Raw genomic sequence first — 14,956 nt, 5'->3', positions numbered from 1 at the left:
GTCAAGGGCCATGAATTCCAATATCTTGGCGTTAATGGATTTTGCCTTTGAGTTGTCTCTCTGAAATGTTCTTACTCTTTGAAACGAATGCTGGACTTGTTGACTGCTTGACCCTTACAGCAGACATTGTGGGCTAGGTTAGGAATGCTGTTTCTTACACATGCAACATTTTACGTGGAGCCATTACGTTATATATGGTCAGCTTTGACCGGTTTTGCACATCGGCGTTAAACTAGATATCAGGCCGATGTTGGCATTTTTAGCTAATATCATCCGATTCCGATATGTTCACTGATATTGTGTATCCCTAGTAACATCCGTGTCATTACGGCAGCTAAGGGCTTATTCAGTTCTCAATGACTAGGCCTATATCTATTCTATTCTGAAACACTTTATTTCAATTTAGAGGCTTTATTGGCATGGGAAACATATGTTAACATTGTCAAAGCAAGTGAAGTAGATCATAATTAAATTCTCCGGTCAACTCTTCTCTGTATATGTCAATGATGTCGCTCTTGCTGCTGGTGATTCTCTGATCCACTTCTATGCAGACAACATCATTCTGTATACATCTGGCCCTTCTTTGGACACTGATAACCAACCTCCAAACGTGCTTCAATGCCATACAATACTCCTTCAGTGGTCTCCAACTGCTCTAAAATTCAAGTAAAACTAAATACATGCTCTTCAACCGATTGCTGCCCGACTAGTATCACTGCTCTGGAAGGCTCTGACTTAGAATATGTGGACAACTACAAATACCTAGGTGTCTGGTTAGACTGTAAACTCTTCTTCCAGACTCACATTAAGCATCTCCAATCCAAAATGAGGTCTAGAATCGGCTTCCTATTTTGCAACAAAGCCTCCTTCAGTCATGCTGCCAAACATAGCCTTGTAAAACTGACTATCCTACCGATCCTTGACTTCGATGTAATTTACAAAATGCCTCCAGTACCTGTACACAGCCAATCTGTAAATAGCACACCCAACTACCTCCTCCCCATATTATTACTTACCCTCTTGCTCTTTTGCACCCCAGTATCTCTACTTGCACATTTATCACTCCAGTGTTAATGCTAAATTGTAATTATTTTGCCTCTATGGCCTATTTATTGCCTTACCTCCCCAATCTTACTACATTTGCACACACTGTATAGATGTTTATTGTATAATTGACTGTATGTTTATCCCATGTGTAACTCTTTGTTGTTTTTGTCGCACTGCTTTGATTTATCTTGTCCAGGTCGCAGTTGTAAATGAGAACTTGTTAAATAAAGGTGAAAAAAATAAAAAGTGAAATAAACAATACAAATTTACAGTAAACATTACACTCACAGAAGTTCCAAAAGAATAAAGACATTTCAAATGTAATTGTCTATATACAATGATATATGTGTTGTATACAATGATACATATATGTGTTGTATACAATGATACATATATGTGTTGTAAGGATGTGCAATTATTTAAAGTGCAAAAATTAAAATAAATAAACAAATATGGGTATTTATGATGGTGTTTTTTTACAATGATGCCCCTTTCTTGTGGCAACAGGTCACATCTTGCTGCTGTGATGACACACTGGGGTATTGGGGTAGATATGGGAGTTTATCAAAATTCGGTTTGTTTTTGAGTTCTGTGTAATCTGAGGGAAATATGTGTCTCTGGTCAAACATTTGGCAACAGGTTAGGGAGTGCAGCTCAGTTTCCACCTCATTTTGTGGGCAGTGTGCACATAGCCCGTCTTCTCTGGAGAGCCAGGTCTGCCTAGCAAGGCTATGAGTCAAAGCTTTCCTTAAGTTTGGGTCAGTCACAGTGGTCAGGTATTCTGCCACTGTGTACTCTCTGTTTAGGGCCAAATAGCATTTGAGTTTGCAATGTTTTGTGGTTAATTTTTTGACACAGTGGAAAGATTGATATATTTTTTTCTCAAGATTTGTTTGGGTCTAATTGTGTTGCTGTCCTGGGGGTCTGTGGGGTCTGTTTGTGTTTGTGAACAGAGCCCCACTACCAGCTTGCTTAGGGGACTCTTCTGCAGGTTCATCTCTCTGTAGCACCAAATCGTCCGCAAACAGTAGACATCTGACTTCAGATTCTAGTAGGGTGAGGCCGGGTGCTGCAGACTGTTCTTGTGCCCTCGCCAATTTGTGTGTGTGTTGAAGAGGGTGGTGCTTAAGCTGCATCCCTGTCTCACCCCATGGCCCTGTGGAAAGAAACGTTTTTGCCAATTTTAACTTGTTGTTTGTGGATTTTATAATGTCGTATGTTTTTTCCCCAACACAACTTTCCATCAATTTGTATAGCAGACCCTCATGCCAAATTCAGTTGAAGGCTTTTTTTAAAATCACCAAAGCGTGAAGGCTGCCTTTGTTTTGGTTTATTTGTCAATTAGGGGGTACAGGGTGAATATGTGGTCTGTAATACGGTAATTTGATAAAAAGCCAATTTGACATTTGTTTTCACTGAGGAAATGTACGAGTCTGCTGTTAATTATAAGGCAGAGGATTTTCCAAGGTAGCTGGTGACGCATATCCCGCGGTAGTTATTGGGGTCAAATTTACTTCCTTTTGTGGATTTGGGTGATCAGTCCTTTGTTCCAAATATTGGGGAAGAGGCCAGAGCTAAGGATGATGTTAGAGTTTAAGTATAGCCAATTGGAATTTGTTGTCTCTATAATTTCATTGAGGATACCATCAACACCACAGGCCTTTTTGGGTTGGAGGGTTCGTATTTTGTCTTGTAGTTCATTCATTCAATTGGAGAATCCAGTGGGTTCTCGTTGTCTTTTTTTTTTTTTCTTGATTCTAAGATTTGTATTTGATCATGTATATGTTTTTGTTCTTTGTTTTAGGGCCAAAAAGATTGGAGAAGTAGTTTACCCATACATCTGTGTTTTGGATAGATAACTCTGTTTGTTTTGTGTTTTCCAATTTTCCCAGTCTATGGATTCTTCAATTACATTGAGCTCATTTCCGACGTGCTGTTCCTTCTTTTTCCGTAGTCTATTTCTGTATTGTTTTAGTCATTCATAGGCTTAGGTTTTCTGAGTCTTTGTTTTTGGTTGGACAGGTTTCTCAATTTGTTTCTTAGGTTTTTGCATTCTTCATCAAACCATTTGTCATTGTAAATTTTCTTTGGTTTTCTTATTTCACTGACTTTAACCTGGACCTAACCCCCCAAAAAAGTGTTCTTGTTTAGCCTACGTCTCGTCTTATCTGAGCAGGACCATCAAAACAAACGTTATTTGCCACATGCGCCGAATACAACAAGTGTAGAATTTACCGTGAAATGCTTACTTACAAGCCCTTAACCAACAGTGCAGTTAAAGATGAAAATATTTACGAAGTTGGCTAAGATAAAAAGTAATCATTACAAGTAACACAATAAGACTAACTATTACAAGGCTATATACAGGGGGCACCACTACCGAGTCAATGTGGCTAGTTGAGGTAATACAGGCTAGTTGAGGTAATCTGTACATGTAGGTGGGGTTGAAGTGACTGCATAGGTAACAAACAAACAGCGAGTAGCAGCAGTGTACAAGAGGGGGGTCAATGTAAATTGTCCGGTGGCGATTTTTATGAATTGTTCAGCAGTCTAATGGCTTTGGAGTAGAAGCTGTTGAGGAGCCTTTTGGTGCTAGACTTGGCGCTCCGGTACTGCTAGCCCTGGAGTCTCTGACAATTTGATGGGCTTTCCTCTGACACCGCCTATTATACAGTTGAAGTCGGAAGTTTACGTACACCTTAGCCAAATACATTTAAACTCGGGTTTTCACAATTCCTGACATTTAATCCTTGTAAAAATCCCCTGTCTTAGGTCAGTTAGGATCACAACTTCATTTTAAGAATGTGAAATGTCAGAATAATACTAGTGATTTATTTCAGCTTTTATTTCTTTCATCATATTCCCAGTGGGTCAGAAGTTTACATACACTCAATTAGTATTTGGTAGCATTGCTTTTAAATAGTTTAACTTGGGTCATGTTTCGTGTAGCCTTCCGGAAGCTTCCCGCAATAAGTTGGGTGAATTTTGGCCCATTCCTCCTGACAGTGCCGGTGTAACTGAGTCGTCAGGTTTGTAGGCCTCCTTGCTCCCGCACACTTTTTCAGTTCTGCCCACAAATGTTCTATATGATTGAGGTCAGGGCTTTATAATGGCCACTCCAATACCTTGACTTTGTTGTCCTTCAGCCATTTTGCCACAACTTTGGAAGTATGCTTGGCGTCATTGTCCATTTGGAAGACCCATTTGTGACCAAGCTTCAACTTCCTGACTGATGTCTTGAGATGTTGCTTCAATATATCCACATCATTTTCCTTTCTCATGAAGTCATCCATTTTGTGACCTGCAGCAAAGCACCCCCACAACACGATGCTGCCACCCGCGTGCTTCATGGTTGGGATGGTGTTCTTCAGCTTGCAAGCCTCTTCCTCCGAACATAACGATGGCCATTATGGTCATTTCTCCAAAAAGTACCATCTTTGTCCCGATGTGCAGTTGCACACTGCAGTCTGGCTTTTTTATGGTGGTTTTGGAGCAGTGGCTTCTTCCTTGCTGAGCGGCCTTTCAGGTTTTGCCGATTTTGGAAATTGCTCCCAAGGATGAACCAGACTTGTGGAGGTCTATGATTTTTTTTTCTGAGGTCTTGGCTGATTTCTTTTGATTTTCCTATGATGTCAAGCAAAGAGGCACTGAGTTTGAAGGCAGACCTTGAAATACAATCACAGATACACCTCCAATTGACTCAAATGATATCAATTAGCCTAACAGAAGCTTCTAAAGCCATGATATTATTTTCAGGAATTTTCCAAACTATTGATATGCACAGTCAACTTAGTGTATGTAAACTTCTGACCCACTGGCATTGTGATACAGTGAAATAATCTGTCTAAACAATTGTTGGAAAAATGACTTGTGTCATTCACAAAGTAGATGTCCCAACCGACTTTCCAAAACTATATTTTGTTAACAAGACATTTGTGGAGTGGTTGAAACACTGAGGTTGGAGTCATTTAAAACTCGTTTATGTAAACTTCCGACTTCAACTGTGGGTCCTGGATTGCAGGAAGCTTGGCCCCAGTGATACCCTGGGCCTTTCGCACTACCCTCTGTAGCGCCTTATTGTCAGATGCTGAACAGTTGGTCAGGATGCTCTCAAATGGTGCAGCTGTAGAACCTTTTGAGGATCTGGGGGGTAATGACAAATCTTTTCAGTCTCCTGAGGGGGGGAAAGGTTTTGTCGTGCCCTCTTCACGACTGTCTTGGTATGTTTGGACCATGATTGTTCATTGGTGATGTGGACACCAAGGAACTTGAAAATCTCGACCCGCTCCACTACATTAGGTCACCACCAAGTCACAGAAAAACACAGCCATTTTCCCATCCAAAGAGAGGAGTCTCAAAAAGCAGAAATATAGATCAAATGAATCACTAACCTTTGATCATCAGATGACATTCATAGGACTTCATGTTACATAATACATGTATGTTTTGTTCAATAAAATGCATATTTATATCCCAAAATCACATTTTACACTGGCGTGTTATGTTCAGTAGTTCCAAAACATGCAGTGATTTTGCAGAGAGCCACATCAATTTATAATAAACATTCATAACATTAATTTGTAATAAATACTCATAATAAACATTGATAAAAGAAACAACTATTACACATGGAACTTTAGATAAACTTCTCCTTAATGCAACCGCTGTGTCAAATTTCCCCCCAAAAATTCGGAAAAAGCAAACCATGCAATAATCTGAGTACGGTGCTGAGACCAAACAAGCCAAAAAGATATCCCCCATATTGTGCAGTCAACAGAAGTCAGAAATAACATTGTAAATATTCACTTACCTTTGATAATCTTCATCAGAATGCACTCAATGTTTGATTTGTTCGATAAAGTTAATCATTTATGTCCAAATAGCTCCTTTTGTTAGGGCGTTTGGTAAACATATCCAAACGCGTGTGCAAGTCCAGCCGAAAGGTCTGATGAAAAGTCCAAAAAGTTATATTACAGGTCGTAGGAACATGTCAAACGAAGTATAGAATCAATATTTAGGATGTTATCATAAATCTTCAATGTTCTAACCCGGATAATTCCTTTGTCTGTAGAAAAGCAATGGAACGCAAGCTAACTTTCACATGACCGCGCATCATGAGCTCATGGCAATCCTGTCAGACACCTGGCTCAATCCCCTCTCATTTGGCCCCACTGCACAGTAGAAGCTTCAAACAAGGTTCTAAAGACTATTGACATCTAGTGGAAACCTTAATAAGTGCAACATGACCAATATCCCACTGTATCTTTACAAACCTCAGATTTCCCACATCCTGGTTGGATTTTTCTCAGGTTTTCGCCTGCCATATGAGTTCTGTTATACTCAGCCATCATTCAAACAGTTTTAGAAACTTCAGTGTTTTCTATCCAAATGTACGAATTATTATATGCATATTCTAGCTTTTATGGCTGAGTAGCAGGTAGTTTACTCTGAGCATTATTCATCCAAGCTACTCAATACTGCCCCCCAGTCACCAAGAAGTTAACAGGCACCGCATTGATTGTTTGCACTGCAGAACAAGCTAGTTAAACTAGTAATGTCATCAACCATGTGTAGTGAACTAGTGATTATGTTAAGATTTTTTTTTTTTTATAAGATAAGTTTAATGCTAGCTAGGAACTTACCTTGGCTCCTTGCTGCACTCGGGTAACGGGTGGTCACCCTGCCACGCAGTCTCCTCGTGGAATGCAATATAATCGGCCATAATTACCGATTTGTTATGAAAACATGAAATCGGCCCTAATTAATCGTCCGATCTCTAATTAGGAGTTTACTCGCTCGCCTACGGATTCTCAGAAAGATCCCCCGATCTGCGTCCCCTTTTCCGGCATCTTTTCTTCACGCAAAAGGCGTGGATCTGGGCCTGTTCCAGTGAAAGCAGAATAACCTTCTCGTCAGACTTGTTAAAGGAAAAAGTTTCTTCCAGTCCGCGGTGAGTAATTGCTGAAAGCAATTATTTTGTTCGGTCATAAGAAACCGTAGAAGCAACATTATGTACACAATAAGTTACAAAATAAGTTATGCAAAAAAAAAAAAGAAAGAAGATTGCACAATTGCTTGGGAGAATGTAAAACGCCAGCCATGTTCTTCATCGCCATCTTTTCAAAGGCCTATGGGCTACGTCAAACCCAGAGTTTTTTTCTTGATCAGGTCATTTGGTCATGAAAAAAACTCATTTGTGTATCATTAGCTAAATAGGCTAGTTCCAGTCATTGATGCCCTTATCTCCAGTTAATCGCCACGATCCATGATGACAGTGTCATTCTAACTACTGCCTTATCACTGTTTTATGCAAGCCAGCTGATCCTGCTCACATCATGTTCCGCTAGCAGGCCCTTCCCTAAGCCCACCATGTATGTCGGTGAAATGGGCCCTATTTTTGTTTTGGGTTCATATGGATTCCCAAATCCCTGTCTCAGCCATAAGATTGGCGAGGACAGAGCTGGAGCTTGCTCGATTCCATTTATAGGCTACTCTGCTATTGTTTGGTATTGACTTTCTCCCGCTGTTGGGACAGAGGGGTCACTTGCTCACTCTCGCTCGTTCTCTCTCTCATGCTCGCTGTCGCTCTGTCTCGCACGCTCTCGCTCACTCTCACCATAATCTCTAACATTATGCAACAAGCTCTCACTGAGAGCATGGTATACTGTTCATATTTAGAGCCTTCAGATTAGACACGTTGATGGGTGGACTCAACTGTGTAAGAATGTGTTTATTTGTGTTTGACATGGTCTCTCTATAGTGTACCATGCCTACTTTTGTCTCTCTATGCAATAGTTTTTATTTAATTGAAATGTTTTTTGCGTCTTCATCTTTTGGCAACCAGGGTAGGCTATAGCCTTTCAACAGCAGAGCAGACAAAAGCCCAAGGCTGAATTGGTGAGTGGTGCCATTGTTAAGTAGTTTTGGCCTCTGTGTGCGTGTGTGTGAGAGAGTGGCACTGTTGGCACTGACAGCTGTCCTCTCCAGTGAAGGCCCATCTGATTCTCCCAGTCAGTCCAGTAGTACTCAGCACCAGAGCTCACTGGTACTACAGTGAGACTTCTCTCTCTCTCTCCCTCCCTCTCTGTGTTCCATTTTCCAAAGAGAGGCTGTGTCCTAAAGTGTGAACGAACAGATCGTTATCACAGAATAATAACTCTGTTTAGGAAACAACTTCAGATTATGGCTCTTGCTAATGCTGACAGAATATATATATATATATATGTAGACAGTTTCATGTGCTCAGTTTGTTTGAGTCGTGTTTGTGTCGAGCTGACGAGCGTAGAGGGACAACAAAAGGCAGATGGCGTGAAAAGGCTTCACAAATGGCTTATCAAACTGGTGCCGTATCCTGCTATTGGGGGACAACAGGATCTAGGTTTGTGCTGAAACCAGTGGAAGAATGTGGACTCTGTGATCCCGTCATCTAAAAATACTTATCATTTTAGCCCGGCTGTGTTTTCTATTCACACCCTGCATTTTTACACACCACAACCACACACTGTATTCACTAACACACACACACACACACACACACACACACACACACACACACACACACACACACACACAGAGCTCAAGTCATTTTCAGCTTAATTAGATTTGTTTGAGAGAACAACTGGCGTTTTATAAAAACATCTCTTGAACGCACCCCTCCTCCACGCCTAGGCTGCCTAGTGCCGTTGGATCAGCACGTTTATGGGGAATTGATGTAATTGCTGTCAGTCCAGGACAGGAGGCGGATGTTTGCTCAAGCACTAAAGATACATACATACTTGTTTCTCCAGATCTGGTGTCTTGGGTTGCCCAAACAGTGCTCGCTGGTGCTTTTAATAGGCAGAGACTGATTCGGCCATCATTCTTTGAAATTCAACACTTCCCCTTCCATACCGCCGGCTAGGGCCCGTCAACTATAATAAGACGTGGAATGGATGGCAGCCCAAGCCTGTGAAGGGAAGGCAAAACAAAGGAAGACCATACGACGTGATGCACAGAGGAAAACTGAGGCTTTTCTTTTCCCACTTTTTGTGAGTTGTCACAAGTTTTGATGGCTTCTCCTATCATCCTCATCGGCTCAAGTCTACACATTCATCCCTCAGCAAAAGGTGTGCCCTGCCTACATATATTTTGAATTTGGTTAAATATACCTTTTCAATATGACGGAGGCCCACTAATGAATCTGGCTGCTGCCACAGAACCTAGTATCTCATTCTGAGTGGACTCTTTGAATTCCCAACAAAATAGGAGGAAGAACTGACGGTGACTTTTGCATTTCGAAGCTCTTTCCCTGAAGAAATGTTTGGTACTTCCAACTACCAGCTGGATTGTGGTCATAAAGAGACAGCTCTAGGTATTCTCCTGTGGCACAGACCTACTAGTGTCTCTCGGGAACCGTTAGGTAATATGGTTGCTGTGCTGTTAGGAAGCTGGTAAACAGGGGGTCATCTTGGCATTTGGCTGGCATTCCCAAGTTAGCGGGCCCTCAACAACAGCAGGTCTGTCTCTTTACATAACCTTCTATGAGTGCTGAGGAATGCAAACTGGAAAGGGCATATCCACACCTCTCTCTCTCTCTCACACACACAGTCCTTATCTCCCTAGTGGCTGCTGGTAGGCTGGGGCTCCCTGACCCTAGCAGTCAGTCCCTGTCGTGTTTGGTGTGTGTGTGTGTAGGACAGCAGACAGATGGGCAGAGTTTTGAGGCTCGTGACACTGCAGCAGCTGCTGCCCAGCATTAAGAAGTTCTCGCTCTGTTAAAGGACAGTCACAGGGACAGAGGAGCGCTACCACTACTTCCACTGCCTACTGTTACGCTGACTTCAAGAGGCTCTCCCAGGACAAGGACAGTGGACACGCACTGAGTGTTTGTTTGAGTAATTAGCCTAACTACTGCTAGCACTACTACTACTCCCACTACTACTCTTGCGATTTCTACTATTGGGACAATCCATAGGAAGATAATCCCATTGGATCAGAGAGTGTGGATCTGTGTGTGCGTTTGTGCGGAGGCATCCTGTCCTGTCTGGCGCGAGGATGAGGATGAAGGAGCTGTCGTTGCGTCAGGACCCTGACCTGAGGAAGGAGCTGGCTCTGCTGGCCCGCGGATGTGACTTCGTTCTGCCATCACGCTTCAAGAAGAGGCTCCGAGCCTTCCACGCTGAGCAAGGACAGGCAGGTGGTCCACTCCCAATACAAGACTGTGTTTTCATCCTCTCTAGTGTTTGTCTGTATGAATGATTTGTTTCGGCTAAGCCTTCCAGCAAGGACAGATCTGCGGTCCTACTGTAGCCTATGAGGTGGCAGTCTGTTGAGTCCATCGATCTACTATGTCCATCAGCAGTAGGCAAACTGAAGATTGTAAAAGCTTTCCAAAAGGACAGGTCCTATATTATAACAGTCTAGGACAAACATTACTGGCTGTGACATGATTTGTGGCTTATAACAAGGACATGCATGTTGTCCATCCATGTTGTCTGTTGCGGTCTGTTACTCTTGGGGTTAGATACATTTTGGATTGTGGCAAAGGAGGACTGGGTTAGGGGCTGGAAATGAATGTTTCTTTTGTTCAGTAGGTCATGGTTGGATTCCAATGTCACGCATACCACTTAGCATGCTCCAATACATAGCTTTATTATAGGATGGTACGCTAGTATGGATATTGGAACAGAAGCCATGTCACATTTTTATGGCTTTACTCCCATGTCTCACAAACTCTGATTTGTAGATGCATTGTGGGTAATGTAGTTGATGTAGCCAGCAGTAGCTGTGCTTGTAGTTGGAGGTGTGAACATTTAAATATTTTCATGAAATTGAGACATTAACATTAAGAATAAATATATATTCCACAAAATGTAAAAACACAGTGCAGTTATCAAAACTACCACTAACAGGTCCCGATCATAAAGGGGAAAAATAATGCAACAATGCTGCAATGTTAGTAGAAGATATGCATCTTTCTAATTATTTGCCATGGATATAAAGCGCTCCACACGCCATCGTTAAGTTGGAGAAATGGCAGAGAAAGGCAAGCCACCGCAGCGAACAGCCTGCTCTGCTGCCCTGTGTGTTTAAAAAAAAATAGATGACCTAACTTTACAAAGTAACAATTGGTGCGTTGGAAACATGATGAAGTATGGACTGACTGCTGGGAACATGCCTACAAGCTGTCAAACTATTGTAAATAAGTGACAAGCTACACAGTGTTTATCACTGCAGTGCCCAACATCCTCAGCTAGCTAGAATTCTATCCCTGTGTTTGTCAGTGAAGCTAGCTAGCAGCAGGCAGGCTACCACAAGCTAAATCAGCTGATGGAATCACTGGGGACCGATATACTTGCACATTTTTTGTGCAGGAGTAAAGATGTTTTGTTTTTACAACTTTCTCACTGCTGATCAGAGTATGCACACAACGGAACACAACAGCAAGTGGCCACTCGATAAAGGGCTTCGGGACTGTTTGGTTTGAGATTCAGCCTATGACTGTGTTTCGTTAGAATTTCATTGCTCCTTAGCGTTCATACGCAATAGGACCATATTCTGAATTGTGGAATTTTATACATTTTTCTCACACAAAAAAAATACAAAAATAAATGACAGTTTTAACATTAAGTAAAATTGTCAATTTGTCACATCCCTAATTGTAGTCATTCCACTAGGTCTGTTTTTTTGTTTTTTTTATATATATATAAAAAAACAACTTTATTTAACTAGGCAAGTCAGTTGAGAACAAATTCTTATTTTCAATGACTGCCTAGGAACAGCGGGTTAACTGCCTGTTCAGGGGCAGAACGACAGATTTATACCTTGTCAGCTCGAGGATTTGAACTTGCAACCTTCCGGTTACTAGTCCAACGCTCTAACCACTAGGCTACCCTGTGTGTAAATGGCTTCCAGTTAGATCTTAGGCAACCTGTCTATACTATGGCACAGGTGAGCCATAATTTGCTAAACTAGGCCAGGCTGTGTTATCTTGCTTAAACTGATAGTTTGAGATTTTGGCAATTAACGCTAGCTGATCTCTTCGTCATTGCGCTAGTTAGCAATTGCTCTCGAACTATCCATTTAAACCAAGAAATCCCACACAGAGAAACAACATGTTTTCTAAGGGGGACCTGGCCCAAGAAGACCGATCCAAAGCTTTGCCACAGTTTGGTTATAGGCTGTTTTTAAGGATACTGTTGTTTTGGTTGTAAATGTTGTCCCAGGACACAATAAACTTAAATTCAGGTTAGGGGTGAGCCCCAAGTTGAGGTGCCCTTGTGCACTGTGTTTAGTTTGACCGACCATGCAGTTCTTGTGAATGTGTGGAATATTGCAAGGATTAGCGGTTGTGGTTAGGGGAGCGCTGCTGGTGGAGAGAGAGTGGTGGGGTGGGGGGAGTTGGACAGTTGAGCGGGGCAGCAGGAGTAATCTGTCCTTTTATAGCCATAGCTGACACCCGCGCGCAGAGGGGAGCAAGGGAAGATCAACAGCATTTATCCATGTCTGCTCTGAGCAGAATACCACCTGACAGAATGCCACAGAATATTTCCAAACAGACAACACTGCGCACGCCATACAAGGACTCATGTAGATAGACATTTAGACTTCTAGATCACTGCTCTCTTAGTCATCTGTATGAATTAGGATAACTGACTTTGACAATAAGGCATGTTGTTACAGAGCCATGTGTAGGGTGAGTTAAAGGCCACTGACTGGAGATTGGGGAAAACAGAATACAACAAAACACACACATTTTTGTTTTAGGAGCACCAAACATTATTTGTTTTCAGGCATGGACACAGCTCATTTAAAGGAGGAGCAGATCGATCCAGAGGTTAGATTCTTGAGTCATGTAAATGGTCTCTGGGAATGATGTACATTTTGATATTTATGTCGTTTTAGCAGACAGATCGATGGCCGTCTGCACTTATCTGCCTGATAACACTCATGGGAAAGCTAAAAAGAAGCCCAGCTACAATATGCTGTCCTAAGTTAACATTAGAAAATATTACCAAGGTGACATCGTCCACTGAATCACATTTTCACCCTCAAGAGTCAGTTAATTTACCAAAAACTACTGTATAAACCTGTAGCTAATATTGTCATTTTTTTTTCATGAGCAAGTCTTCACTATCTAATTCTACATCTAGGTGTTTTGTGGTGGCAGAATAAGTTTATGAAATGTGCATGAAAATTTGCTGTCTGAACCAGTCTCCAGTCAATCCATATGAAAGGAAAGGCAGGGATGCTAACACCAGTTCACACACTCCATGCTAAATATTCCCTCTAGGTAACTAGTTCTAACTAATGCACAAATTAGTTTGTGACTAGTGCACTGAGTTTCACAGTACAGCTGACTTTTCTCTACAACTTTATTGCGTTCGCCAAATGTTACACAGTAGCAAGGCACAGTACCAGCTGTCAGTCAACTTCATCAACAAGCTAGCAAACTAAGTGCACTATTTTTGACCAGAGCCCTATGACCAAAAGTAGTGCACTATGTAGGGAATAGGGTGCTGTTTTTTTCTCCCCTTCAGACTCACTTCAGCCCATAGAAAAATAATGAACACCTTAGCCATATTGAGTGTACCTGTAAAGTATCTATCAGACCCTTGTCTGACTCATCTACTGTAGAAGTTGGGAGGATTTCTACCTGTTGATTAGGATATCCTAATAGTATGTGTACTATGCATGATGGGTCTATGCAAATCGTAATGGGGCGTTTGGGATCAAATTGATCATGACAGGTATACTAGGGTTAATATCATACAGGCTGGTTATCATATAGCTTATTATAAACTGGGTGGTTCGAGCCCTGAATGCTGATTGGCTGACAGCAGTGGTATATCAGACCGTATACCACGGGTATGAGACATGTATTTTTACTTATCTAATTGCGTTGGTAACCAGTTTAGAATAGCAATAAGACACCTCGGGGGTTTGTGGTATATGGCCAATATACCACGGATAAGGGATGTATCCAGGCACTCTGTTGCGTCGTGCATAGGAACAGTTTTTAGCTGTGGTATATTGGCCATATACCACACCTCCTCGTGCCTTACTGCTTAAATAACACACACAGCTCAGCCATTATGAGCCTAGGAGCAGACAACTCTGTCATTCTGTCTTCGGTGGAAACATTTTAGGGACACACACAGCTGTGCCCAATCTCTGACATGCTTTGGGTTTTATGTTACTGGGGTTGCAGCAGGCACTTTGGAATAACATTCAGGTTTGATCTCCACAGATTCAGAGAGTAGAACAATGGTGGGTCTGGTTGTACCCTATGACATAAGCAAAGCACCAATCCCTTGAACAATGCTGAATGTTAAAAGTTTGCTGATGACTCTCACTCACTCAATTCACAGGGCTTTATTGGCATGGGAAATTTGTTTACATTTCAAAAGCAAGTGAAATAGATAATATAATGTGAAATAAGCAATAAGAAATCAACAGTAAACATTACACACACATGCCTGCTATGAACTGTTCTTCTCTAATCAGGGGTCTGGCATTCAGGCCCAGCCAAGATGGCTCTTGTCCTGTATCTCTGGGTGGCTGTCTCCTGACTGCTTTCAGAGACATGCTGGTTATCTCTGGTTGCCAGATTACACTCGTACACAAGCAGAACAAAACACACACACACACACACACACCTACATTTAGAGCTCTCTGATCTCTTTTTTTACTCTACTATTAGGCCTAATTAACTACTTGTTGTTTACAAACTGATAACGTTTGATACTTTTATGTCAGGGATGTTTAGAATAGGTCAGGCTGTCTTCTCTGTTTTTCCTTTAGCATGTAAATAATCTCTATTTTGCCAAAGTAACAGGCTACTTACTCCTTGTTGATTAACTTCTTAACCTTAACATCTATAGTATTCTGTTGAATGACTGAAATGTTACAAATCCTATTGATATGGATT

The 14,956-nt window shown here is 41.6% G+C and overlaps 1 protein-coding gene across 5 annotated transcripts in view; it reads left to right on the top strand.

The window, feature by feature from the left end:
- ppp2r3b (protein phosphatase 2, regulatory subunit B'', beta) overlaps positions 1 to 14,956 on the top strand; it is a 58,751-nt gene that overhangs the window by 17,434 nt on the left and 26,361 nt on the right. The window contains exon 1 of one of the 5 annotated variants that reach the window (XM_035773075.2): positions 9,677 to 10,218. The exons of the other annotated variants lie outside the window; for them this stretch is intronic. Within the exon in view, the coding sequence (XP_035628968.1) occupies positions 10,081 to 10,218 (138 nt within the window). The 5' untranslated portion in view covers positions 9,677 to 10,080. Of the gene's footprint in view, positions 1 to 9,676; positions 10,219 to 14,956 lie in introns of those variants that run through there. 5 annotated transcript variants of the gene reach the window in all.

The sequence above is a fragment of the Oncorhynchus keta genome, chromosome 7, assembly GCF_023373465.1.
Source record: "Oncorhynchus keta strain PuntledgeMale-10-30-2019 chromosome 7, Oket_V2, whole genome shotgun sequence".
NCBI classification, from domain to species: domain Eukaryota; kingdom Metazoa; phylum Chordata; class Actinopteri; order Salmoniformes; family Salmonidae; genus Oncorhynchus; species Oncorhynchus keta.
The sequence above is the reverse complement of the archived record's forward strand: the minus strand, read 5'-3'. Positions and strand labels throughout refer to the sequence as shown.